General features: G+C 47.4%; 1 protein-coding gene across 1 annotated transcript in view; it reads right to left on the bottom strand.

Annotated features, from left to right (window-relative positions):
* Positions 1-2,263: 2,263 nt before the first annotated feature.
* Positions 2,264-26,850, bottom strand: part of LOC132577947 (uncharacterized) — a 46,252-nt gene continuing 21,665 nt past the window's right edge. The window contains exons 10-17 of the mRNA XM_060247737.1: positions 26,614-26,667; positions 20,534-20,600; positions 18,780-18,825; positions 18,290-18,379; positions 14,155-14,262; positions 11,414-11,477; positions 8,802-9,482; positions 2,264-3,228 (exon numbers count right to left, since the gene is read on the bottom strand). Of these exons, the coding sequence (XP_060103720.1) occupies positions 2,648-3,228; positions 8,802-9,482; positions 11,414-11,477; positions 14,155-14,262; positions 18,290-18,379; positions 18,780-18,825; positions 20,534-20,600; positions 26,614-26,667 (1,691 nt within the window). The 3' untranslated portion in view covers positions 2,264-2,647. The remainder of the gene's footprint in view (positions 3,229-8,801; positions 9,483-11,413; positions 11,478-14,154; positions 14,263-18,289; positions 18,380-18,779; positions 18,826-20,533; positions 20,601-26,613; positions 26,668-26,850) is intronic.

The raw sequence follows: 26,850 nt of genomic DNA, 5'->3' as shown, positions 1-26,850 counted from the left end.
TATGTTCATGAGGTGTATGTTCCTGAAGTCCTGTCTTCTGAAAGGGGCAAGTATACCTTGCTTTGCAGATGTAGGGGTAGCAGTCCTCTATTCAACAGGTGCAGCTACACGAGTCCCAGGTTTGATTCACGTTTCATTTGCCACTTCCACTGCCACCTGTTCACGAATTTTGAATTTTGCTGAGTTATATGAATTCTGCTTTGAAATGCGTGAGTTCCAACGAAATGCAGAAGTGAAAAACAAAACAAAAAAGTTTATAAGAAATTATTCATGTGTATAAGTAGCCACAGTTTTTCCTAATTAGTATTTTTACTAATTCATAGAAGGCATGCAAGGCACTACTTTTCTGCAAGGTCTTTTTGCTCACCCGGGCAAGGGGTGATCTGTTTGTTGCTGTGAGTTTTGCCCATTTGTAACCATTTGCTGTGCAGGTGTTATACTTACTAACACAGAACAGACACATTGTTTTAATGAACCAGTTTTTTTATGGCTGTCCGCCACACCTTAAGCTTTTGTAAAAAGGCCATGTACAAGCAGCCAGTAAGTAAACGATCTCAGAAAAATACATGGTAACTGGTTTAAACTGAGACAATATCAATATGCTTGAAGGGTAGATGAGTATTGCAATTAAATTTCATTTTGCACCGTTCATCCTTCAGAGGTAATTTAATAAGTTGAAAGACAAACATTTTATTTACAAAGTTCTACTGATTTAACCTTACGCATCTAGCATGAGTAATTTATCAGGAAGGACATGACGCTATCACAACTGATCAGCTACAAGTGGCAGTGCAGGACACTGATGTAGTGAAGCCCTCACTGCGCAACACCTTAAGGTTCTTCCACTTCTCATTTCCACTGTTTATCCATCCTTATTGGCAGGGCTGGAATTCTAGCAGGAGCTCCTTTGCATATTAGGCCACACACTCCTGATGTAGCCAATCCTCCAAGAGCTTACAAGGCTCTTTTTTGTAAGCTCTTGGGGGATTGGCTACATCAGGGGTGTGTAGCCTAATACGCAAAGGAGCTCCTGCTAGAATTCCACCCCTTATTGCTTATTGGGTTCCCCCCCACTTTTCTGCATGTGTTTTGCTCCCTCTATTGGTCAAACTGATATTACATCAGGTGGATCCAAGAGAGCCAGAGTGATTCAAGCTGATCTGGGTGTGCACCTAACATAATTGCTTCAAAAACCTGTATTATATTACAATGTTTTGAGTCCAGCGGTGGCCCCTTTAAGTTTTATTCTGGATATCAACTTTCGTGTGCATACAGATCGGAAGAAGCATGCATGCGTACAAAAGCTTATACCTGGAATAAAACTTCGTTGGTCTTAAAAGTGCCACCGGGCTCAAACTTGGTTCTGCTGCTTCAGATCAACAAAACCTGAATGTATTATATTACTCTGTGCGTGTGTGTGTGTCACCTGAATATGTCTAAATGCGACATCCGTTTTGAATGCACCAAGCCTCTCCCATAAACTTGCACTTCCTTTTACAGAAAACCCCTCCAGAATGTGCACAGCTAGCTGTTCACCCTTCCCTACGCTGGACAGGATGAAAATTAGTTGAGTGTTAGCAATGCAACGCTACTGCACTGCAGCTGGTGATGTCCTTGTGTGCTCGCCTGGGCATTTGTCAGGATGCAGCACTGCATGTGTGTTGCTGGGGATTCTATAATACAAAGAACATGCAGCACTTTTCCCATTTACTATTTTCTTTTTTCACTCTGCTTCTGAGTTGGCCCGACCCCGCTGCCTGAGCCCAGGATAACGAATAGTTTACACCAAAGCAATCAAGAGTGGCAGGACAGATCCACAGTTGCTTGACACGATGGCAATGTAAATCGGAAGGAGAAAAAAGTACTCGTTTCCATCTTAATTTTGGATCAGATGCTGCTGTTCAGGAAAACAGACTAACCTAAAACCAAAGGACAAAAAAGTTCAACTTAGGATGGCACCGCAAAAGGAAAGCCAGCAACAAAACACTGTTTCCTTCAACTTGCACTGGTGGTTTTCTTTGGTTTCAGGCTCCCACTCTCAGTCAGAATCTTGATCACGTTTTGGACGTCCATTCCTTTAGGAAGAGAAAAGCGGAAAGCCCAATTTATCTTCCATTCAGGCTTTAAATAAAAAAACACTGTTTTAAACAGTTTGTCAATAACTACCACCCAACAATCAAATTTGATAGTTTAAAGTTTTGGGGGGCCCTAGGGGCTGGGAGAGAGCAAGAGCGAAGGGGAAGAAAAACACTGGAGACGTAAAAACAGGCCACAGCTTTTATTGAGTACAACTGCAGGAGCAGTGGTGCATAACATAGAGATGGGATCCAGCATCAGCCAACCTGCCTGCTGCCCAATATAATGCCATTCCCACGGCTCACCTGCTGGGGGAGCAATCACAGACGGCAAGCCGTGGGATCCCACGTGGGTGCAAGGCTGCTGCATGGCTCCCTTGGCCACCTGGTAGCGAGAGGCCGCTGACAGCCTCCAAGCTGGGCCTGCTGCTGTATGGCTCCATCCCCAAGACCCCTTAGGGGGGTTCCCAAAATGGGAGAGCTAGGCATGTAGGCACAGACACACACACACACACACACACCCCGACCATGGATCTGGCCCAAAAACCAACCTGCTGCAAGAGCCAAAGCTTCTAAGACTTCAGCCAGCAAAGCAGCTCATGGCGAACGCTATGAAGCCAGATGTCCAGACCCCATTCCGAGAGGTTAATGCCATCAGACCTATAGAGGGCCGTATGTTTGAAGGTAATGTCCGGGTGCTGTATGACATAGCCGCCAGTCGCTCTGACGATCTGCCCTGCCGTGGAGGTCACATTTTTCCTAGCAAGGTCGACCGTTTGCACTGAGGTAGCCCCGGGCCATTTGCAACGCTTCAGCATGTCTGACCAGAAGAACCGCGTGTGCGGGAGCCTGCAGAAAAGGGTGTGCAAATCCGCAGCCACGGTAATGGTGAGGTCGATCTCTTTTTTGGCCGGGAGATCGTTATCGCCCAGCTGAATGATGAGGGCGTCCGGAGACCCCAGGCGGGAGACGTTGAGGGAGACGGTTGGCAGAAGGTCATCCCACTCCATCCCTCGGCGTCCGATCCACTTGATCCTGATGTGGTCCTCGAGTCCCAAGGCGTTCCCCCACCCAGAGGAAGAAGCATAGTCCTCCGCCGCGTAAACGATATAATGGCCAATGATCCATACTGCCTTGCGTGGCACTACAGGGGCTGAAAAAACAAGACGTTAGGCGGTGTTCCCGCTAAGCTGAGTTAGCGTGAGCTAGCTCGCAGATTTTTAGCCTGCAGCTCATACATTTTTTTGTCTTAGCTCAGGAAGGATGGCCCCAGAGCACACTCACTGATGCAGGAGCTCACAACTTTACTGCCAGCAGCTCACAACTTTAATGCCAGCAGCTCACAAAGAAGAATTTTTCTCACAAGACTCTGCAGCTTAGAGGGAACACTGATGTTTGAGACCTGCCTTAGCTGGAGGCGGATGTAGGTACTGTAAGAGGAGGACATCCAACACCCGATGGCCTGTATTTCAGAAGCCCCAGTGGCAGCGCCAGTACAGAAAGAGTACACCCCACGATCATTGAGTGCAACAATGCCCACCTGCGTGATGCTGGCCGACTGGAACCTTGTGAGGAAAACCCCGTCCACGTGAACGAGGAAAGGATGAGTCCTAATAGGAAGCTGCTTAGCAACACAGGCTGATCCGCTGGAGCAGCGCAAAAGAAAAGCTGGCCCTCGCCCCCCGTCGGTCTGTTTTGGACCCGCGCAACATGAACTGGAGCATGGCACCCTGTGCGGAGATGTCCTGCAGACCGAGAGCCCGCCTGGGGCATGAAACCAAGAGCGGTTCGCCGCTGCGGATGGCCTAAGAAAAGCCAGCGTAAACGTTGCATAGAAGAGGGTGGTTTCAAACTCCAGCCAGCAAACAGAGGGGAGCTGCGGCAGGAGCTCTCTGAGCAGTTGTACGGCGACAGGCATCCCAGCACTGGGGCAGAGGTCTTCTTCCAGCCCCAGTAGCCCACTGCACAACAAAAGAATCACGGGTCAGAAAAGCCGGAGGCCTTGCCGTAAAACAAGTTCGCCAAAAGGTGGATGCCTGCGGCTCCGGGTGCAAGGCCCCACTCTCTCTCAGGGATGCAAGGTAACGCAAGACCAAATGCTGGCCAGGTGCTGTCCCCTCCATTTGGCGCTGGAAAAGGCCAAAAATGCTGCCTGGGCTTGAGAACTGCCAAGAGGCACGTGCAATGCTCAAATACGCCCCTCCCGCCCCCCCCCCCCCCCCCAAGATGATCACTCGCTGCCGCATGTCCACCTCTCCCCTGGAAAGGGGGTTCTAGGCAGCGGTTCGCATTTGGGGCCAGTGCCCAGAGCTACTTCTCCTGAACCCAACGCCAGAGGCCTACAATGTCGTTACTGGTGCCTGCAGGCTGAAAAGGAGATGGTGGCAGCAAGGCAGACCAGAACAAACCCCTGCACCAGCCACATGGCCCACTTGGAGCGTGACGACTGGTGGCTCATTGCTCTGGCCATCCCATCAAAACTGACCCCTGTGTATTCTTGAAGGGGGAAAAAGGAAAGGCCCCCTGTGCAAGCACCAGTCGTTTCCGACTCTGGGCTGACGTGGCTTTCACAACATTTTCACGGCAGACTTTTTACGGGGTGGTTTGCCATTGCCTTCCCCAGTCCTCTACACTTTCCCCCCAGCAAGCCGGGGACTCATTTGACCGACCTCAGAAGGATGGAAGGCTGAGCCGACCTCGAGCCGGCTACCTGAAAACCCAGCTTCCGGCGGGGATCGAACTCAGGTCGTGAACAGAGCTTAGGACTGCAGTGCTGCAGCTTTAACACTCTGCGCCACGGGGCTCTTTTCCATTCTTGAAGAGATCCTGCCAAATAATCACTGCTAGAAGGATCGGGAAGAAAATTTTTAAAAAAATGAGGCCCCTCTATGTGCTGGACCAAGCACAACTGGGTAGCCAACGCTGGGTGCACCAATGACCCACGAGGAAAATGCAAAATCTCAATGAACATCAGCGTGAACCTGTAAGGAACCGCCCAGGGGCCCAGCAGTGACTGCCAGGCGGCCTCCCTTCATACCCGAAGAAGTGAGCAATGACTCATGAAAGCTCATTCCTTGCCACAAATTTTGTTAGCTTTTAAGGTGGCTCCTGGACTTTTGATTCTTTTCTATTTCATACACCAAGTATTTCTAATATGAGGGCGCTGAGATGAAACCCCCGAGGTGGCTCAGGAAAGCAAAGTGCAGATTGGTGGCACAACCCTACAGGTGAAGCTAAGGTACTTAAGGAGCACCTGAACCTCCTTGCTGGTGATAACCTGGGGTGCCACAGCAGAAGGGGTGCCAGGTTGTCATCTGGCAATTCAGAGGTGCCCTGGACTGAATCCAGTAGGATTCTTAGACAGGGCAGCTGGATGGAGAGGTCTTCCATCTTGTTCTGGACTAAAGGAATCCCCAGCTCGGCAGCTAAAGCTTCAAAGGCAGCCGAACACGAGACGTGAGCCAGCATCCCTGGTGGGCCTGCAAAAAGGTAATCGTCCCAGTAATCCATGACATGTGAGGAATCAGTACGCTCACTGACCACCCATTTGAGAAGCGTGCTGGCAGAAGAAGCCGCCACTGGAAGAAGCCACTGAGAAAGAAACGGCTGCTGCTGCAGCTTCACTACTGCCGGGAGAGCCGCTAACGGAAAGACAGCACCGACCAGGGAATCCTGCCAAAGACCAGTGGAGGAGAACTCCCCGCCCCCCCCCCCCCGCAAAACCTCACTGCCATAAGAAGAAGTCACCAAGAAGATGCCACCATCAAAGAACTTGCACTGCCGATCTTCAAGCCAAAGCCAGAACTGATTAAGGGCGAGGCCCCAGCAGCGGCCTGACTAAAACAGGAAGAGGTCAGACCAGAGCAAAGCCTCTGAATTCATATGAATGTATGAAAGTGCCGTCTACTGAAGCAGACCCTCTCGAGTCCTTCAAAGTCAGTATCGTCTACTCAGACCGGCAGCGGCTCTCCAGGGTCTCAAGCTGAGGTTTTTCACGCCTCCTTGCCTGGATCCCCTTTTAGTTGGAGATGCCGGGGATTGAACCTGGAACCTTCTGCTTACCAAGCAGATGCTCTACCATTGAACCACCATCCCTCCCAATTTCATGTTTGCCTGGAGCTTCATGCCTCTCCCACCACTGCCACCAGCTCCAGAGAAGGTGACTGTCCCGTCCCAGAGGAGATGGGACTCCATCGGGGCCCCCCCCAAACCCCATGGCTGAGACAGGACGCTGCCAGGAGCCCCCCCCTCCTCCCGCACCTCCCCTGAGGCTCCAGCATACCTCCTGGTCGCCCGACGCGGCCCATCCCTCTGAGACGCCTGCCAGAGCTGGGAACCGACGGGCCCGATCTCAGGCCCGGGCGAAGCAGCCGAGCCATGGCTGCGGGAGAGGGCAGGAACGCCGCCTGGGTGAGGGAGGCAGGAGCCGCGCCCAGACGCAACCACAACGCCCCAGCCCCCTTGACTGCCACCTGAAGACCATGCCCCAGGGATCCCTTCCCCAGCGTCCCCGCTTATAAGCAAGGGCGGAGTCACCCGGGGGTGAGACCTGGGAGGAAGGGAGGGGGCTGGGAGAAGGATAAAAGGCCGCAAGGCTGAGAGGTCAGGGAGGAAGCAGGCTGCTGCGATAAACGGGCGGCCGAGACAGAGAGAGAGTGGAGCCCAAGCACAGCCAGGGAGGACACGAGCATAGACGGGTGAAGTAACCCAGCTCTGTCCTCCCGCATTCTGAGACCTCTGGGACACCTAGACGGGCCCAGGCCCAAGCAGGTCACCAGGAGAGTAATGGCCACGGCGGGGCGTGGCGGGGGCCAGCAGGGGCGTGACAGTGACTGATCAGCCTGGACCTGCTGTAGCAACCGGCCCCTCGGCCTTGAGGGCTGAGAGATGCTGGTAAAACCTCCCCTTGGCTCACCCCCAGACCTGTGGCCATAAACCCAGCCTCAGGTTAAGTTCACGGCTTCTGCGGAAAGAAACCTGAAATCCTGGAGAACAGCACGAAACAGAGCTTGCGTGGACAGAAAACCACCATCTTCAGGAGCCAAGGCACCCCACTGTCACACTGTGGCCCCGCACCCAGAATTTCCACATTTTTAGCAGTAATTGCAAATACAGGGTTTGGCGTCTACCAACTTGTGGGCTACACATTTAAACGGCCCCTTCCTACCTAAAAGTTAACTGCGCATTTTGGAGAGTCCGTTGATCAGATGATAATTACAGATTCGAGAAGACAGTCGGGGTTAGGAGACGGGATCAAGTCTTCTGAATTTCCCCACCATCCCATTCTGAAGTTTATGACGGCATTGCTGTGTGAACCGTGCAGGACAGAACTTCTTGTACGAGAAACTATATATATAAAAACAAACGGTGGTGGTGGCGGGTCAAGTTGTGGCCGATTTATAGTGACCCCGTAGAGTTTTCATGGCAAGAACAAGTTCGAAGACGCTCTTCTGCTGCCTGCCTCTGCTTCCCTGGTGGTTTCCCAATCCAAAGTACTAACCAGGGCTGGCCATCCTTCGTTTCTGAATCAGATGAGATTGAGCTAGCCTGGGTTATCCAGGTCAGAACAGAGAACCACCGTTAAAAAAAATAACCTGGGTTTTAAGCCAATTACAAAACCCCACTTCCGAGGATGAGTGCTGAGCATCAGCCGTCTCGTTCTGGAAATGGCTTTTCTACAGATAGACAATCCCAGAGCAGGGCCAGGTACAGACAAACGGATCGAGGAGAGCACTCAGGTCTGCAGGGAAACGCCAAAAGTTTAACAAAATTGGGGCGGGGCGGCTAAACGGAAGCAGAAATATTTGGTACAGGCCATCAGACGTTGCAGGTCCTCCTCTTTCATAAACAGAACGCTTTCTGTGCTCGCCTGGGTAACGCCAAGGGAAGAGGCGGGACGGTTTGGGATAACGGCTGCCCATGGCGGCAGCATGGGAGTGGCCAAGGAAGAGAAAGTGGCAGGGCAGACAAGCAGCGAGCGAGGGTAGACAAGTGTTGGTGGTCGGCAGGGTCATGGATGATGGTGCCGCTGCAGCGGGTGAATGAATGAAGCTGGGTTGGCCGAGCAAGAAGTTTCCAGTGCTTTCCTTCCTCGCCAAGCTCCCCCCCACCCCATAGAGAAGAAAACGACTGCAGGTTTATACCCCGCCCTTCTCTTTGAATCAGAGACTCAGAGCAGCTTACAATCTCCAATATCTTCTCCCTCCACAACAGACACCCTGTGAGGTGGGTGGGGCCGAGAGGGCTCTCCCAGCAGCTGCCCTTTCAAGGACAACCTCTGCCAGAGCTCTGGCTGACCCAAGGCCATTCCAGCAGCTGCAAGTGGAGGAGTGGGGAATCAAACCCGGTTCTCCCAGATAAGAGAGCTCTGGCTGACCCAAGGCCATTCCAGCAGCTGCAAGTGGAGGAGTGGGGAATCAAACCCGGTTCTCCCAGATAAAGAGTCCGCGCACTTAACCCCTACACCAAAGAGGCTGCCGTTTTCTCTTTCCTCCCCCACTGCTACATGGGAAACAACATGACCCAGCGGTGGCAGTGACTAAGAGGAGGAGAAAGCTGCAGCAGTTTCCCTTCCCCTTCTGCCTTCACTTTTCATTAAAGATTCATTACATTCAGATCTGACTCGACCTACTAATGTCAGTGAGGCAAACAAAAAAAACCCTCAGCCGTTAACTCCTGCAAGACCGCCCGGCAGCCCAACGAAAAGGATGCAGGAAACCAGATTACCTTTGAACGCAGGGTTGGTCTCAGATATTTTCTGTAAAGTCCCGGCGACTTCATCCACATCCATGTCTCTTATGCTGCTGAAAAACTTCCCAATGGCGCCGCCTTCGGACTGTGACGGCACAAAAGGAGGTATGCGGGGCCGATTCCGACGTGAAGGTGGGAAGTCTTGCCCTTCAGGAATGGAAGAAGCAGGTTCTTGCCCTCGGAAGTTGTGAGAGGCAGCCTTCGGGCCTTGGCGGTTACGAGCGGCGGCCTCCAAGCCTTGGCGTGAGTCCAGACGTCTGGCATCACGAGAAGCGGCACGTGGCTCTTGGGGCTCAGCTGGCTCCTTGGCAACCCAAGAGTCAGGGTCATCGGGGACTTTTTTAAATGAGGACCCAAAACCCCCAGGTTTACGAGTTTTAACCATCTCTTTTGAAAGTTCCTTGCGCAGCTTGGAGGCTTTTCGCTTAGCTTGTCTCTTGGCATTTGTTCCCGTGGCTTCGAAGGACTGCTCGGCTGGTCTCTTAACGCTGGCATTTGTTCCCGTGGCTTCGAAGGACTGCTCAGCTGGTCTCTTAACGCTGGCATTTGTTCCCGTGGCTTCGAAGGACTGCTCAGCTGGTATCTTAACGCTGGCATTTATTCCCATAGCTTCGAAGGACTGCTCAGCCGGAAGCTCCCATTCGGAAAAACTGCCCTCTTAAAAGGAGAGAGAGAGAGATTCGTGAAGAGGACCATGTCTCGATTCAATCCTGTTTTCATAAATAAGAACTGCAGCAGTTGCCTGGGCAAGGAGCCACTGGCCTTCAGGAATGCATACAGCAAAGTTGGAGTCCATTGACACCTTTAAGGCCAACCAAGTTTTATTTAAGGTATAATTTTATTTATTCATTTATATTTCTATCCCGCCCTCCCCGCAACGGGCTCGGGGTGGCTCACAACCAATAAAAATAAGCTTTCACGTGCATGCACACTTCTTCTGATTACTTCTAGCAGGGGTGGGGAGCCTTTATTCTGCCAAGGCCCATATGGATATTTATAACATCATTCGTGGGCCATACAAAATTATCAACTGAAAAAAAACAGTGCTCTGCCGATGGAGAATGATTCAGGCCAGCAAAATTAATGCAAATAATTGTTTTTCCATTTGAAGTCATGTGGGGAGAGCCTCATCTGGCATGTGCGCACGCACACACCTGGCCCGCCGCCCTAGGCAAATGCAAAGGTCCAGGGCTTTATTGTAGAAAAAGCCCAGCAGGACTCAGTAACATATAGGACCACATCCCCTAATATTAGCATATTAGGTCACACACCCATTAGCATATTAGGCCACACCCTCTGGGATAACCACGTGCACACTGAACGGTGACAGTATTTTTTCCAGGCCCTGCAGCAATTCTGGCCGGCCACCCAGGCCCCAGGGGAGGCTGCTGCACGGCACAGCCGGGTCCCACAATCCTCACTGGCCAGCCAGGCCCCAGGGAGGCTGCCACATGGCAATCTATGTACAGCAATCCTCGAGGGCCACACCAAGTGACCTTGAGGGCCGTATACAGCCCTCGGGAATGGAGGTTCCCCACCCCTGACTTATAGCATGACTGAACCTACACAGTCTTTCTGCAAGAAAATATTTCTAAACAACGTAAGTATTTTAAAAGGCATCCTGCTAAACAGGGTCTGGCCTGAAATGCTGAAGGGTTCCTATGAGGATGGTCCATAACTTCCCTCCAAGGACATTTTGTGGTTAAGCTCCTCCTCCTGCTGCAGCCATTTTGAGCCCGCGCCCACCACCCTGAGTCAGAATTCCAAAGGTGCCCACAGGCTGGAAAAGGTTGGGAATCCCATTCTAGAATAAGCTTTTCCTTTATCATCTCTTGGGAGATCTAATGCAAATGGAAGAGCACTCACGACTTATTGCTCATCTTTTCCAGGTTTCTGCATCTTCTGTTGGATAAATGCGTCGAGCTTGGATTGATAATGGTTTGTCTCTTCAGGCCCGTAGCTGTGGGGGGCCCTGGGAGGGACCAGACCCCAGTAATCTCCCCCGCTTTACCTTTCTGGCCCTTCCACTGCTCGCCCGCTGCCTTCCTCGCTTGCCTTTCTTGCCCGCCTGTCGCCTTCTTTGGCCACCTGCTGCCTTTCTCTACTGCCCATTGCCTTTCTCAGTCACCAACCGAGCTTTTCTCGGTTGCCTGCTGCCTTCCTTACTTGTCTTTCTCTCCTGCCCCCCACTTTTCTTGCCCACCCGCCTTCCTTGCCTGCTCCCTGCTTTCCTCGGTCGCCCACCGCCTTCCTTGGCCACCCACCCACCGCCTTTCTCACCTGCCTGCTGTCTTCCTTGCCCACCCACCGCCTTTCTCAGTCGCCCGCCACTTTCCTCGCCTGCTTTCCCTAGTCACCCGCCGCCTTTCTCGCTCACCTGTCCCACGGCCCCACCACCTAAATTTTTATTTCCTGGGCCCCCCCCCCATTTAAAGTTTTCTGGCTACGGGCCGGTGTCTCTTCAATGTAACCCTCTTTAATAATGGACTCTGTCCCACTGGTAGCCCCAGCCACCTCCCCGTCTGCTTCCCAGGGGCTCCCTTTGACCTCTTTTACATGCTTTATGCATTTGCCATAAGCCGTCTTACCAGCCTGAGATCCATAAGCTCCCACAAAAGTTGGCTGCTCTGCATGTTCACCAATAATGGTCTTCTAAAAACAAAAAGAGAGAGAGAGCAAGATGTGCATTCTAAGCACGACCATCTATCTCTAAGCCCCTTCTCGTATAAAGAGTTAAGCATGCATCAGTTCAGTTTGTGACTGTGTATTTCTTAGTGAAAGCTTGCAATGGATCTGCCTCCACATAATGTCAAAACAGGTTCTGCTTTGCCAGAAAGGCAGCATTTAAAACCCCAGTATTTCATGAGCCCCCAGCCTCAAAGCAATATAGCCCATTTTGTACTTTGAAGTCAGAGATTTCCAAAAACCACATCAGGCTCCTTCGGGCATTAACATATCAGGGTGTCTCAAAAACATTATGAAGAAGTCTATAGGAAACGAGTGACATAAGAATTGCTAACGACTCCTGCTTTCTCTTTTCATGGTCCAGATGGTAAAGACAACGAATTCGCACCACGTGCCCTGACGCTAGATACGTGACCCACCTCTATATGTGTCTGTAGTTTTCACATCTTTACATGCAGTGAGGTGCCCAAGTCTCATTTGGACCATTAAAAAAGAAGGGGAGGCAACAGGGCAGTTGCGATGTCTGTCCTTCCCTCATTTAGCACCTTAAGTTGCTCTCTGGTTTCAGAGTCCTAAATATAATTGATTCTCTTCACTGCTTCTATCTCTTTTGTGGCTTTACCATTCAGTTCTGAACCAGCCCCTAGAGCAGGGGTGTCGAACCTATTTGTTATGAGGGCCAGATCTGACATAAATGAGATCTTGTTGAGCCGGGCCATGTCAGGTTGGGCCAAGCCATATGTATATCTATTTAAGATAAGGTAGCAGAGATATAAACTTTATAAAGGACATAGACAAACACTTTTAAAGATTTTTAAAAAAAAACTTAAAACATTAGCACTCATTGATCTTAAAGGTGCTTTCTTTGTATTTCTCCAATGGGATCCAGGGAACTGGGGAAAGGAAGCTCTGGCTCTTTCCTTCATTCCCTATGGGACCAGGAGGGGGAGGAGCCTCAGCCAACAGAAGGAAAAGAGGCTTGGCTCAGTAGCTCTGCTATGCGATTGTGATAGCCTGGCAAAGCAAGCTCTTCCTCCCCACCCGCCTTCCCAAGGGAGGAGCCGCAGCCAATGGAGAAAATAGAGGTTTTGTTCTGTAGCTCCTGTGCGATTGAGCAAGCCTGGCAAAGCAACCTGTTACACAGAAGGAAGCAAGAGAGAGGGAGAAAGAAGCAGATGACAGCCAGTTGATTGGGGGCCTGACAGGAGCTGTCGGGGGCCTGATTCGGCCCCTGGGCCAGATGTTTGACACCCCTGCCCTAGAGTCTGAATCAAAACCTCCACATCTGGGTCTGGAGACAGAGGAGGAGGAGGAGATTCTTCTACAGACCTGGGATAAACCCCAATTTTCAGAAATATCTGAAATCTTTGAAAAGTACAAGGTGGAAGTTAAAACACCCCTCAAACAACAAAAGCCACATTTCTTGCTATAAAAGATGAACGCTCACTGAGATTTCGGTAGCCACTGGGGGGATTACTAGGCAACCATTCCAATGCTGCTGAGCAAGCCAAGCTTTGGCTTCTGTCAAACAAAGGCAAGGGGATGAGAGAGATTGAAAAAGGTAAAACACAGATGGAGGGAAGGAAGCAGGGAAAGAGAGGAGAAGCTGAAGAGAGGAGAATCAAAAAAGGTGACTAGGTGGGTGGAAGAGAAGACAAAGGAAGAGGCTGCTCATGGGAAGGAAGGAGGACACTAGAAGCCCTCCCACTGTGCCCCCCCAAGTACCCAGAATACAGAGCATCACTGCCCCAGACAGAGTTCCAACGATAAGCTGTGGCTAATAGCCACTGATGGACCTCTGCTCCATATGCTTATCCAATCCCCTCTTGAAGCTGGCTATGCTTGTAGCTGCCACCACCTTCTGTAGCACTGAATTCCATGTGTTAATCACCCTTTGGGTGAGGAAGTACTTCCTTTTATCAATTCTAACCCGACTGCTCAGCAATTTCATTGAATGTCCACAAGTTCTCATATTGTGAGAAAGGGAGAAAAGGACTTCTTTCTCTACCTTCTCCATCCCATGCATAATCTTGTAAACCTTAATCATGTCACCCCTCAGTCGACGGTTCTCCCATCTATACCCTGTGACTAACAGCCACTGATGGACCTCTGCCCCATACGTTTGTCCAATCCCTTCTTGAAGCCGTCTATGCTTGTAGCCGCCGCCATCTCCTGTGGCAGTGAATTCCACGTGTTAATCACCCTTTGGGTGAAGGAGTACTTCCTTTTATTTGTTCTAACTCGACTGCTCAGCAATTTCATGGAGGGTCCACAAGTTCGTGCATTGTGAGAAAGGGAGAAAAGTTGGGTGGGGTGGAAGAAAAATAATCAGGAAAGGTCTCTGCTGGGAGAGAGAAAGAAGAAACAGTGTGGGGAGAGGGATACAGGAAGAAAACAAGAGTCTCCAGCAGTTCTCCACAGGTCCCATACTTGAGTATCCCTATTGTAAAAGAATTCAAGATGCCACAAAGCAAGGGGGAATGTACAGTTTTGACACTGGAGGGAGCCATGACTCAAGCAGCAAATTCTACCGTATTGGGGAATTTAAATTTTGTGTAACAGGACACATTTGCTCTGAGTGTAGCATTTCAATGGCCATAGCTAAATTACAGCATTTAAAAATTAGGAATACTAAGGAAATTACTTTTCTTCCTGAGATTTTCTCCCGATACATAATCAGTGCATCCGTAAGTTTCTGAGTAACCTTCAGTATAAACGCCGCATCATCTTCATCCACGATTTCAAAACTTCTCTGGAAAGAGATGCAAAGATTTTAATAACAAACATAATGGAACAAAAATCCAGCTTTTCACTGGCATGTTGGGAGCTCAAAAAAGCAAATGTTTCGAAGGTATTTAAGCAGGCAGAATACTCAGACTAGCTGGAACATAAAACCAGACTAAACCAGCCTGACCATAAGTGCGCAAACATAAATAGTTCTTGGTCAAAGACATCAGCATCTCAAACCTCTGCCAGCATCTTTGTTAAACCATTTTAAATAATATGGCACTAAATTACCTGCCCTGGCTCCTTTTTATCTTCTGATTTGTTGCTATTCTCACCCCTTTATAAAATTTAAAGGAAAAAGAAATCTATGAAACATGTACCTGTCTTCAGGTACAGTGTTTGCACTCTTGCATTAGCTCACCCACAGGCGTACCTGTGTCAGAGAGATGTGAAGTCCTAGAGAAAAAAGTTCCCCACCCCAAGGAAACATTTTTCCAATGGAAAAAAAAACCTCCAGTAATTTGGGGGCTGACGGGGGGGGGGGGGAGGGGACACAGAAACTACTATGAATCATTTTCCCTCCTTGAATGAATGAAATGCCTCTTCAGACACATTCAAAATGTGTAGTATGAAGATTTTTGTAGGATGATTTACAGGTATTCCTAGGTATACTATAGGCATAGACAATATTGCCAAAGATAAATTTATGCTTAAATGTGACTTATTTCGAACATATGAAGCTGCCTTATACTGAATCAGACCCTCGGTCCAGCAAAGTCAGTATTGTCTACTCAGACTGGCAGCGGCTCTCCAGGGTCTCAAGCTGAGGTTTTTCACACCTATTACCTGGACCCTTTTTAGTTGGGAGATGCCAGGGAATGAACCGGGGACCTTCTGCTTCCCAAGCAGATGCTCTACAACTGAGCCACTGTCCCTCCCAGTCCATAAGAATGGCCAGAGAGTGATTAAAATGTGGAATTCCCTGCCGGAGGATGCAGTGATAGCCAGAGGAATAAGCAGATTTAGAAGGGAATTAGGTAGATTCATGGAATAGAGGGCTATCAGTGGCTATTATGGTGACTGAGGGGAACCCCTCCATTCAGAGGCACTACACCCCTGAATCCCAGAGCCAGGAGGCAACATCAGGGAAAGGCCTCGGCCTCTATGCCTTGTTGTTGGTCATCCAGAGAACTGGTTGACCACTGTGTGAGACAGAACGCTGATGGACCACTGGTCTGACCCAGCAGGGCTCTTCTGATGTTCTTATAATATTTCACTTGGGTTGTAACTGAAAATGTTTTAAGTATGATTGCAAGCTGCCTTGAACCACAAGGAAAAACGGTACATAAATATTTTAATAAGTGAATGCATATGCTGCAACATGTAAGATATTAACACCGGCTGATTCCGCACTAACCGTGCTCCGCACCAGGCTTCCGTTTCTCTCCAGAGCAAGCTAGTGATTTCGCGCCAACTGCTCCGTGCTGCCATTTTGCGTGGGGGAAATCCGCGATTTGCCCCGCCGCAGCATAAACATGTGTTTTTTTCAGGTTTACACTGTGGCACAGCAAATCGTGGGTTTCCCCTGCGCAAAATGGCAGTGCGGAGCAGCTGGTGCAAAATCGCTCGCTTGCTCTGAAGAGAAACGGAAACCTGGCATGGAGCAAGGTTAGTGCAGAATCAGCCACTATTTAAAACTTCAATGATTTCAGTATTAATAAGTATAATTTTATATGGAAATATACTAGTGGTCATATTGTGACTACATGCGATGGTTTCTGTCCATATGTCACCCTGGCTTTTCTCTACTACATACATTGCATTGACAACTTTTACTTCTTCTGTATTTTCAACTTTTATTTCTTCTCACCTCTTCCTACCAGATGGCAAAAACTACAGTTACATACTAGGCGCGTGCACTTGGTATATGCCGAGCAGAATAAATACCCCCCAAAAATAACGTATCAGTATTTTTCAGGTACTTATTCAGCCACATCAGATTTTCTAATCTGATTCAGCTACCGATCTAGCTGAGCCCAAATAGAACTCAATATTATTCGGCTTTTATTCAGGCTTAGCCAAAGTGGCTCGGGTTCACCCACCACCTTGTACATGAACTTGTGCCACTTTCAGGTTCCTTGTGTGCAGCTTGACTTTACAAAAGCCATTTACAGGGAAAGTTCCTTTTAAATGGCTTTTTCAAAGCCAAGCTGTATACCTTCCCTCCCCTCCCCATGTCATGGCGAAGCAGTGGAACACTTCCGCAAAGAAGGAGAAGATAGTTCTCTTTAAAGACCTTCCCTTGCTGAAGCATGTTGCTATTGCAGTGCAACTCAGGGAGGGAAGGGAAGGTCTTTAAATAAATTGGGCAATACCAATTATTTCCCAAATACCAATATCATGCCAATACTGGGATTTGGGAATATCAGTATATACCTATATTTTGGGGGTTTGGTATGCACAAACCCGAAAAATACAGATTTGTGTGTGTTAGACTGATTAGATTAGATATTGGATTTATATCCTGCCCTCCACTCCGAAGAGTCTCAGAGTGGCTCACAATCTCTTTTACCTTCCTCCCCCACAACAGACACCCTGTGAGGTAGATGAAGATATTGGATTTATATCCTGCCCTCCACTCCAAAGAGTCTCAGAGCGGCTCACAATCTCCTTTACCTTCCTCCCCCACAACAGACACCCTGTGAGGTAGATGAAGATATTGGATTTATATCCCACCCTCCACTCCAAAGGGTCTCAGAGCGGCTCACAATCTCCTTTCCCTTCCTCCCCCACAACAGACACCCTGTGAGGTGGGTGGGGCTGGAGAGGGCTCTCACAGCAGCTGCCCTTTCAAGGACAACCTCTGCCAGGGCTATGGCTGACCCAAGGCCATGCTAGCAGGTGCAAGTGGAGGAGTGGGGAATCAAACCCGGTTCTCCCAGACAAGAGTCCACACACTTAACCACTACACCAAAGTGTGCACACCCCTAGTACATACACTAAGGGTGCATAGGGTGCAGCAGTTTGCATCTGTTTGACATACTGAGTGTATTCCCAATTTTGCTTGCTGAAAATAAAGGCATGCACATTTTAAAATTCACATCGATGACTATCAATTAAGATGTTACGCTTTACTATGTTGTAAATGATGCAATTTATTTTGCTAAAGCATTGGAATTAGTTCAGAAACATGAAAATGTAATTACTGTATAATTTCAGTAGTACCTAAAATTTACACACATACAAAGAAAACATTTCCCCCCATGACTTCAAAATTTTCAGACGTTACATATGTATCTAAACAAGAGTAATGATGCATGTACATTTTCTCTCCTCCATGCACTGTTTCCCTTGGTTTCTTGTCCCTCTCTTTGTTGGTTGAAATTTGGCTTCTAAATTCTCCAGAGCAGAAATCTCTTCTTTCTGCTTTATATTGTATAAAGTACCACATACATCAACAGTACTGCATGAGAATCACGAACTCCACCACCATTGTCAGTAATAATGGTGAACTGTGACTTATCATTACCAATATCTGAGCTCACATAGGAATATATGAAGCCACTCTTGCACCAAGTCCGACAATTGGTTCATGCAGTCTAATACAGACTACTAGAAGAAGATATTGGATTTATATCCCGCCCTATACTCTGAATCTCAGTCTCAGAGCGATCACAGTCTCCTTTACCTTCCCTCCCCCCCACAACAGACACCCTGTGAGGTAGGTGGGGCTGAGAGAGTTCTTACAGCAGCTGCCCTTTCAAGGACAGCTCTGAGAGAGCTATGGCTGACCCAAGGCCATTCTAGTGGCTGCAAGTGGAGAAGTGGGGAATCAAACCCGGTTCTCCCAGATAAGAGTCCACGCACTTAACCACTACGCCAAACTGGCTCTCTCAAACATGGCAGTTGTACAAGTTTAGGTGTCAAGGCAGAATTTTTTCTGAGCCTGATAACATCCTCTGCCATGGAGTTTGGGTCTCTCCTTATCACTAACTTACACATCAAGTTTTTTATCTTTCCCAGCGAAGCCACAGCACAATTTAACCACCTACCAAGTAGCACAGCAGCCCTTCATTGTTAGTGAATTCATCTGAATCGGAGCCAGCATCTACGATCAAGGCGTTTTGCTGCTGTGTGGCACTCTAGAAAACACACGTCACAGATCTGGTCTGAAAGCTTGTAGTACACATAACAGAACACTATGCAAGAACGTCTTCTTAACTACTGAGAATATAAAGAGCCATTGACATATGAGAAATTGCTTTATTTTGAGAGTGTCGGTATTGTAAAAAAGGTACTTTTTCATCCAAATAGATACGATACGCATGGTCTGAGGGTACTCGGTATTTTAAAATTAGATTTTAAGAAAAACAAAACACTGCTAAAATATTCCAGTGAGCATTTATTTATTTAACTTGCATCCCGCCCTACCCCACAAGTGGGCTCAGGGCAGCTGACAACATAGTAAAATCAAAATAAAACCGATAAAATCCAACAGTCAAGATAATTTAAGCAATTTAAAATAAGAAAGCACTAAATTACCTGCTCTGACTCCTTTTTATCTTCCGATTTGCTGCTATCCTCACCCCTTCATAAAATTTAAAGGAAAAAAGAAGTCTATGAAACAACATGTACCTGTCTTCGGGGGCAAAAAAGAACTGTAGTAACTGGGAAAACAATATGAATCCGGGCTGAGATGGTAAGAGTGCAGCTTCCTGCTCCCTTCAACAACCCTGTACGTTCTGTGCTTGACTGAAATACTTTTGCAAAACATCGACAAAGTCTCTGACTGCTTTCTCTGTCTCTTCCACTTTCAAACACCTTGTCACATTTCCCTTTTCCCCATGAAATCTCAATCCACAATCAAGGTTCTCAACAATCCCCACCCCGGTTCTGCAGCTGCAAAAACCCAAGGGGGTTCCTGAACCTCTGCTGGCTCATTTAAGCAATGAATGGGCTGACTCATTAAGCTTACCTCATTACCCTTCTGCCCTCCATTGCAAAAGTCTCCCAATCTCAATTTTGAATGTAAAATACTTGAGCCAGGGCCCTGTTCTTTACTTGTTGCACTGTAAAGCAGGAGTCCCCAAACTTTTTGTGGGCACGTTTGGAATCCTGACACAGTGTAGTGGGGGCAGGCCCCAAACGGCTGCTGCAGGTTACCTTCAGTCACATGGTAAAGATCCGTGTGCTGCGGTGGAAGCAGCTGCCAAAGCGATGTTTTCTGAAGTCTGCAAATCCAATCAAAGAGGTGGACGGATATACCTTCTGAACTGAGAAGCACTAACAACTGGACTTGAAGGTATCAGGGAGAGCACTTGAGTCTCCTAGCAACCAACAATGCATCCCCTAGAAAAGGGGTCCCCGATCACCAGACCGTGGACTAGTCCCGGTCCATGGCCTTCTAGCAACTGGGCCGCGGAGCAAGGCAGAGGCACCACACCGCCCCCACACACCTGGGACCCGGACAAATGAAAGAGGCAGTGCAGCCTCTGATGAGGGTCTTTAAATGGGGGGAGGAGGCAGATTGGCCTTCTGCTACCTGGCCACCTAGCGGGGAGGTGGCAGAAACAGTCCCAGTCTCCCCCCCCCATTTAAAAACCCCCACGGGGGCAGGGGCCAGCCTGGGGCGGCATAAACCCCAGTACCACCACCCCCACACCGGTCTTCCATTAAACCGGTCCATGGTGCCAAAAAGGTTGGGAGTCACTGCCCTAGAAGACACTCACTTGTGCTTTGAATGCTACAGGCCAGGGGCAGCCAAACTTGCTTAACATAAGAGCCATAGAGAACAAACATCAGAACAAATGTTACACAACAAATGTTACACAAACACCTTCATTAAAACTCTTAATACTTTCTTTGCACAGAAAGGTAAAATACATATGTATGCACTATACCACAGGAGGAGACTTTTTTTTTAAAAAAAAGAAAACCCTGGGAATAACAGTCCCCATAAGACCAGCACAGGGGAAGGAAAGACCAGCAGTGGGAGAAGGAAACACACATATGCCATATAAAACACTAGCCACTGACTCATTAGATAACTGAAGGGGTTTTGAGCAGACACATCCCCGCAGAAAGATTTTCTTCTTGAGGTTTCTTAAGGCTACTCCAAACTAAATAGGAGCCCAGCAGCAACTGAATAACAGTATTTCTCCCAGTTCGACCCTCCTGAAGTAAATGCTGTAAGTCTTTATGGTGCCACTGAACTTCTGTCTACTTTGCTACCACAGATTAAAATGGACACCTCCCCTGATTTTTCCAAATAAGCTGTTAACTATCTTAAAACGTACTTATCCTTTGACGCTTCCTTTGCTGCAGGTTTAGAATCTTCATTCTTCTTCTCTTTCCCTTTATCATCTAAAAAAAATTGAGCATATGAAGTCATTTGACCTAGATCACAAGGATTGGTTCACAGCCCTGGACGAGAGGCGGGACTTTTAAAGGTTACTGCCGCATACCCCAAAATATGGAAGAAGTGGGACTCAAGGCTATTTCATCTAGTACAGGGTTGGCCAAACTGTGGCTCTTCCACACATATTGTGTGGCTCTTGAAGCCTCTACCACCTGGTCGGCTAGCTTGGATAAGGCGTTTGTCTCTTTAAATCACTTATCCAAAATCACTTATCCAAGCCAGCCGGCAGTTTGGAAAATTCATTTAAAGTTAAAGTTTCTTTCTTTCTTTCTCCCTCCCTCATTTACGGCTCTCAAACATCTGACGTTCATGTCTTGCGGCTCTCAAACATTTGATGTTTATTCTATGTGGCTCTTATGTTAAGTAAGTTTGGCCACTCCTGATCTAGTACAAAGGGCACGGAGGCAGAATGCACCCACTGCAAACCTGCCCTGCCCTCTTAGGGGGTTCCCAACTCCCTAGAGGGGCTTTTCCTTTGTCTGCCACAGTAGCTGCCACCATCACCTGATCAATATAGGGATTCCCTGCTGAGAGGAACAGGCCTCGCTTCAGTGTCCCTCCACCAGCCCAGCACCTAGCTCCCATGGGGAAAGATTAATGTCTTGTGAGCTTGGTAACAGCCTTGCTAACCTAATAAGGAGGGCTTTAAACTAAATTGTATAGGGCAGGGGTTTTCAAACTACGGCCCGCGGGCCAGATGCGGCCCGCTGAGGACGTTTATGCGGCCCGCCGGGTTATGGCAAAATCAGACCGGAAGTGACGTTCGACCTAAACTCGCGTTAGCAACGCACACTTCCGGCACTGGGCTGAGGCGGCGGAGACAGAGTGTGAGGTGATACCGAGGTGAGGTGAGTTCCCAGGCCAGGGTGTGTGGTGTGGGGAACGGAGAGAGATGCAGAAGACGGAGAACTGACGGCCCGCGGCCTTGTACAGTAACGGCAGTCCGGCCCTCCAACAGTCTGAGGGACAGTGAACTGGCCCCCTATTTAAAAAGTTTGAGGACCCCTGGTATAGGGGAGTGAGACAATAATTCAAAGCCTCGTATGATGCCAGAAACTGGGGATAAGAACATTAAAGATTTGCAGAGAGGGGCACATACGCTAGGTAATGTTAACTTGCAGGCCTGTACAGAAACCAAACCCTCGGGATGCATAAAACGTGGATTCCGATGTATGGGAAACAAACAGGAGGAACTGGAAGTCCTAATAAAGGAAGGAGACTATGACATAATAGGCCTTACTGAAACATGGTGGGATGACACTCACAACTGGAATATTAGGATTCAGGGGTACAACTTATTTAAAAGGGACAGGCAAATGAGAAAGGGCGGAGGCGTAGCAGTATATGTGCAGGAGGTATACACTTGTATGGAAATATGTGAATCTGAGCATGGCAGCTCAGTTGAGAGTCTCTGGGTAAAAATAAAAGGAGTAAGAAATAACAGTGATATTATTGTGGGGGTTTGCAATAGACCACCAAGCCAGCCAGAGGACTTGGATGAGATACTCCTACAACAGATTGCAAAGTTCTCCAAGAGAAGGGATACAGTGATCATGGGAGATTTCAATTACCCAGACATCTGTTGGAAGTCCAACTCTGCTAAAAATGAAAAGTCAAATAGATTCCTGACTTGTCTTGCTGACAACTTCCTTTTCCAGAAAGTGAAGAAGGAAACAAGGGGATCTGCTATCTTGGATTTGATTCTCACCAACAAGGAAGAATTGATTGAAGAAGTAGAAATAGTGGGCACCCTGGGCAGTAGTGACCATGTGATTTTGGAATTTACAGTCTTAGGGAAGAGAAAAGCTATACATAGTCAGACTTATAGGTTGGACTTCAGAAAGGCAAACTTTGATAAACTTAGAACTATGCTGGATAAAACCCCATGGTCAGAAATACTTAGGAGGAAGGGGATTCAGGAAGGGTGGGAGTTTCTTAAAAGTGAAATACTGAAAGCGCAATCACAGACTATTCCTATGAGAAGAAAAAATGGAAAAAAGTCTAAAGAAGTCAAAGTGGCTCCGGAAACAGCTCTCGAAAGACTTGAGAAATAAAAAAGACTCCTTCAGGAATTGGAAGGAGGGCCTTATAACCAAGGATGAATATAAACAAATCACCAGTGCTTGTAAAGAAAAAGTTAGGAAAGCTAAAGCTCAGTATGAACTTAGGCTGGCCAAAGATGCTAAAAACAACAAAAAAAGGGTTCTTTTCTTATGTTCAGAGTAAGAAAAAGGGCAAGGACATGGTAGGCCCATTGCAAGGGCAAGAAAGTGAAATTGTAACAGGTAATGAAGAGAGGGCAGAACTGCTCAATTCCTACTTCTCCTCAGTCTTCTCTTCTGAGAACAGTGCTCAACATGGCAAAAACAGAACATTTAAGGAGGGTATAAAGTTCCAACCTAGGATCAGCATAGGGGTAGTGCATAAACACCTAGTTTCTTTAAATGAAACTAAGTCCTCAGGGCCAGATGAATTGCATCCAAGGGCTCTAAAAGAGCTTGCGGATGTAATTTCTGAGCCTCTGGCTATTATTTTTGAGAATTCTTGGAGAACAGGAGAGCTGCCGGAAGATTGGAGGCGGGCAAATGTTGTCCCCATCTTCAAGAAGGGGAAAAAAGAGGCAACTACCGACCCTTCAGCTTGACGTCTATACCTGGAAAAGTTTTAGAACAAATCATCAGTCGGTCCTGGAACATTTAGAAAGAATGGATGTGATTACTAAGAGCCAACATGGTTTTCTCAAGAACAAGTCATGCCAGACTAACTATCTTTTTTTGAGAAAGTGACTATCTTGCTGGATCGGGGGAATGCTGTAGACATAGTTTATTTTGATTTCAGTAAGGCTTTTGATAAGGTTCCACATACTATCCTTGTTGACAAGTTGGTAAAATGTGGTTTGGATCCTGTTACCATTAGGTGGATCTGTAACTGGTTGACATATCACACCCAAAGAGTGCTTGTGAATGGTTCCTCATCCTCTTGGAGAGGAGTGACAAGTGGAGTGCCTCAGGGATCTGTCCTGGGACCTGTTTTGTTCAACATCTTTATCAATGATTTGGATGAAGGAATAAAGGGAATGCTTATTAAATTTGCAGATGATACTAAATTGGGAGGGGTTGCAAACACAGAAGAAGACAGAAACAGGATACAGGATAACCTTGAGAGGCTGAAAAACTGGGCTAAAACCAATAAAATGAATTTTAACAGGGATAAATGTAAAGTTCTGCATTTAGGTAGGAAAAATCCAATGCATGGTTATAGAATGGGGGAGACTTGTCTTAGCAGTAGTATGTGCTAAAAGGATCTAGGGGTCTTAGTGGATCATACGCTGAACATGAGTCAACAGTGTGATGCGGTGGCTAAAAAAGGCAAATGCAATTTGGGGCTGTATCAACAGAAGTATAGTGTCCAGATCATGTGATGTGATGGTATCGCTTTACTCTGCTCTGGTAAGACCTCATCTAGAGTACTGTGTTCAGTTTTGGGCACCACATTTTAAGAAGGATATAGACAAGCTGGAACAGGTCCAGAGGAGGGCGACGAAGATGGCGAGGGGTCTGGAGACCAAGTCCTATGAGGAAAGGTTGAAGGAGCTGGGGATGTTTAGCCTGGAGAGGAGGCGGCTGAGAGGTGATATGATCACCATCTTCAAGTACCTAAAGGGCTATCATATAGAAGATGGTGTAGAATTGCTTTCTGTGGCTCCAGAAGGTAGGACCAGAACCAACGGGTTGAAATTAAATCTGAAAAGTTTCTGGCTCAGCATCAGGAAGAACTTCCTGATAGTTAAGAGTGGTTCCTCAGTGGAACAGGCTACCTCAGGAGGTTTTTAAACAGAGGCTAGATGGCCATTTGACAACAATGGCAATCCTGTTAATTTAGGGGGAGGTGTTTGTGAGTTTCCTAAATTGTGCAGGGGGTTGGACTAGATGACCCTGGAGGTTCCTTCCAACTCTATGATTCGATATGATTCCTGGGGGAATAGCCAGTTGCCATCTTCTTACCTTCTCCCCTCCTAGGGCTCCCTTTTAAAATAGCATGTTTGAAACAGGCCTATGTGGTACAGAGAACCGCTTCCAGAATCAAAAGTTTTAAGTACTGATTAGAAAGAAAATGCTTATGAGCATATTTTAGCACCACACTAGGTTGAAGCAAGGAAGAACGAAAGAAATGTGTAAAACACAAGCTCCTCTCTCTCTCTAGAACATGTCCTAACTAGATGTTAAAATTAAGACAGGCTCTATGGTAAAATGTTGATACTGACTATTTATAAGTAGTATATTATCTCTCTTTGAAGTATATATATATTTTTAATAAATATCTAAGAATTGCAGACTTATGTAAGTTTATATATAATTGTACTGTTTCATGCTTTATTTTATTTTTTAAACCAATAAACTGTTAATGTAGACAATTAAGACAGGCTCTTTATCGTTGGTGTCCTACTTCTATAAAGACCTTTCGTTACCTGAATGGCTGCTCCCAGCTCTTTGGGACAGCCGTGTGGTCCAAAAATGGCTGCCTGCCCCCCACCTCAGACATGAGGCCTGTTCGGCTTAGCATCCCAAGAAAAAGAGAGGCCACCTTCCCCCTTGCAAGTCACAAACCTGTGTCTCCTCCCTCTTGATCCCAGTCACAGTTTCTTTTCCTGTTGTCTCCAGGAAGCTCCTTCCTGTAGCCAGTCTAGCAAAAAGTCCTCTGAGCCTCAGTTCCCTGCTTGCAGAAGCGGGGGGGGGGGGGTGAACTTGCCCATCTCATTTTCTGTAGCAAGACCCATTAACATTTTTTGAGAGATACATCTAGAGCAGGGGTGTCGAACTCATTTCTTATGAGGGTCGGAATTGATATAAATGTGACCTTGTTGGGCCGGGCCATGTTGGGCCAGGCCATGTGTATACCTATTTAAGATTAGGCAGCAAGGATTTAAACTTTATAAAGGACACAAGCACAAATATTTTTTTAAAAAAACTTAAAACATTAGTACTTGTTGGTCTTAAAGGTGCTTTCTTAATATTTCTCCCATGGGATTCGGGGAAATGGGCAAAGGAAGCTCTGGCTCTTTCCTTTCTTCTCCAGGAGGTGGAGGAGCCTCAGCCAATAGAAGGAAGAGAGACTTGGCTCAATAGCTCTGATGTGTGATTGAGAGAGCCTGGAAAAACAAGTTCTGCCTTCCCCTCTTCCTCCCCAAGGGCAGAGGCTCAGTCAATAGAGAAAATAGAGGTTTTGCTTGTACCTCCTGTGTGATTGAGCAAGCCTTGCAAAGCAAGCAGTGATGCAGAAGGAAGCAAAAGAGAGGAAGAAGGAAGCAGATGACAGCCAGTTGCTTGGGAGCCTGATAGGAGCCCTCTGGGGGCCTGATTTGGCCCCCAGGCTGCATGTTTGACATCCCTGATCTAGAGGGCCATGGGTTACTTTCTTCCCTACTCCTGTTTGCTCTTAGCTCAGTGGGGGGAGGGGGAACTGTCAAGCCCTGCCTGTTGCCAACTACCCGGGAGACCAGCCATTTCTCCACAGGCCCATCAAGAGTATTCCACTGCAACAAAGTCAATTTTATGTATCAGAGTATTTCACTGTAACCCAAGCTTGTTGAAGGATTTATCTTTTAATCTCGATTTCAAATGCAGATGAACAGAAAACAATTACCTCCCTATGCACTTACTCATCATGCATTTGATAAAACACCAGTATTAAAGCACCCTAGTCATATACACTGTTTTTGAGTACCTAGATGATACCTAGATAATCTAACAATGCTTATTAACCATAAACCCTTGCCAATCATTCCTCAAACACAGCTCATGGTTTATAAGCCATCAAAGTTCCCGGTTTACACAAAACAACATTCCTCCAGTTCTTAACAAGGGATGTTACAGATCTGATCAAATGTGACTACTGGAAGTGAAACAGATCTAACAGCTTTGAGTACGGGGCCTTCATTCATTCGCTCTACCAGCTCACCTTCAGTAAACCAAGTGACAAAACAGTCTGAATTCTGTAATGAATATTCATCATCTGCAAAACGAAAGAAGACACGAAAGTTTAAACTGGAGCCATGTTTTATTCATAATTCTACTCCTGTGAACAAAAAACCCCGTAGGATTTCCATAAACAATGATGGGGGTAGTCGGTGTTGAAATTCTTCCAAAACTTAAAACTAAATCGTACCTGATGCCTGAACCTTTAACAAACTTTTCA

Source organism: Heteronotia binoei, chromosome 10, assembly GCF_032191835.1.
Source record: "Heteronotia binoei isolate CCM8104 ecotype False Entrance Well chromosome 10, APGP_CSIRO_Hbin_v1, whole genome shotgun sequence".
In the NCBI taxonomy this organism is placed as follows: Eukaryota; Metazoa; Chordata; class Lepidosauria; order Squamata; family Gekkonidae; genus Heteronotia; species Heteronotia binoei.
The sequence above is the reverse complement of the archived record's forward strand: the minus strand, read 5'-3'. Positions and strand labels throughout refer to the sequence as shown.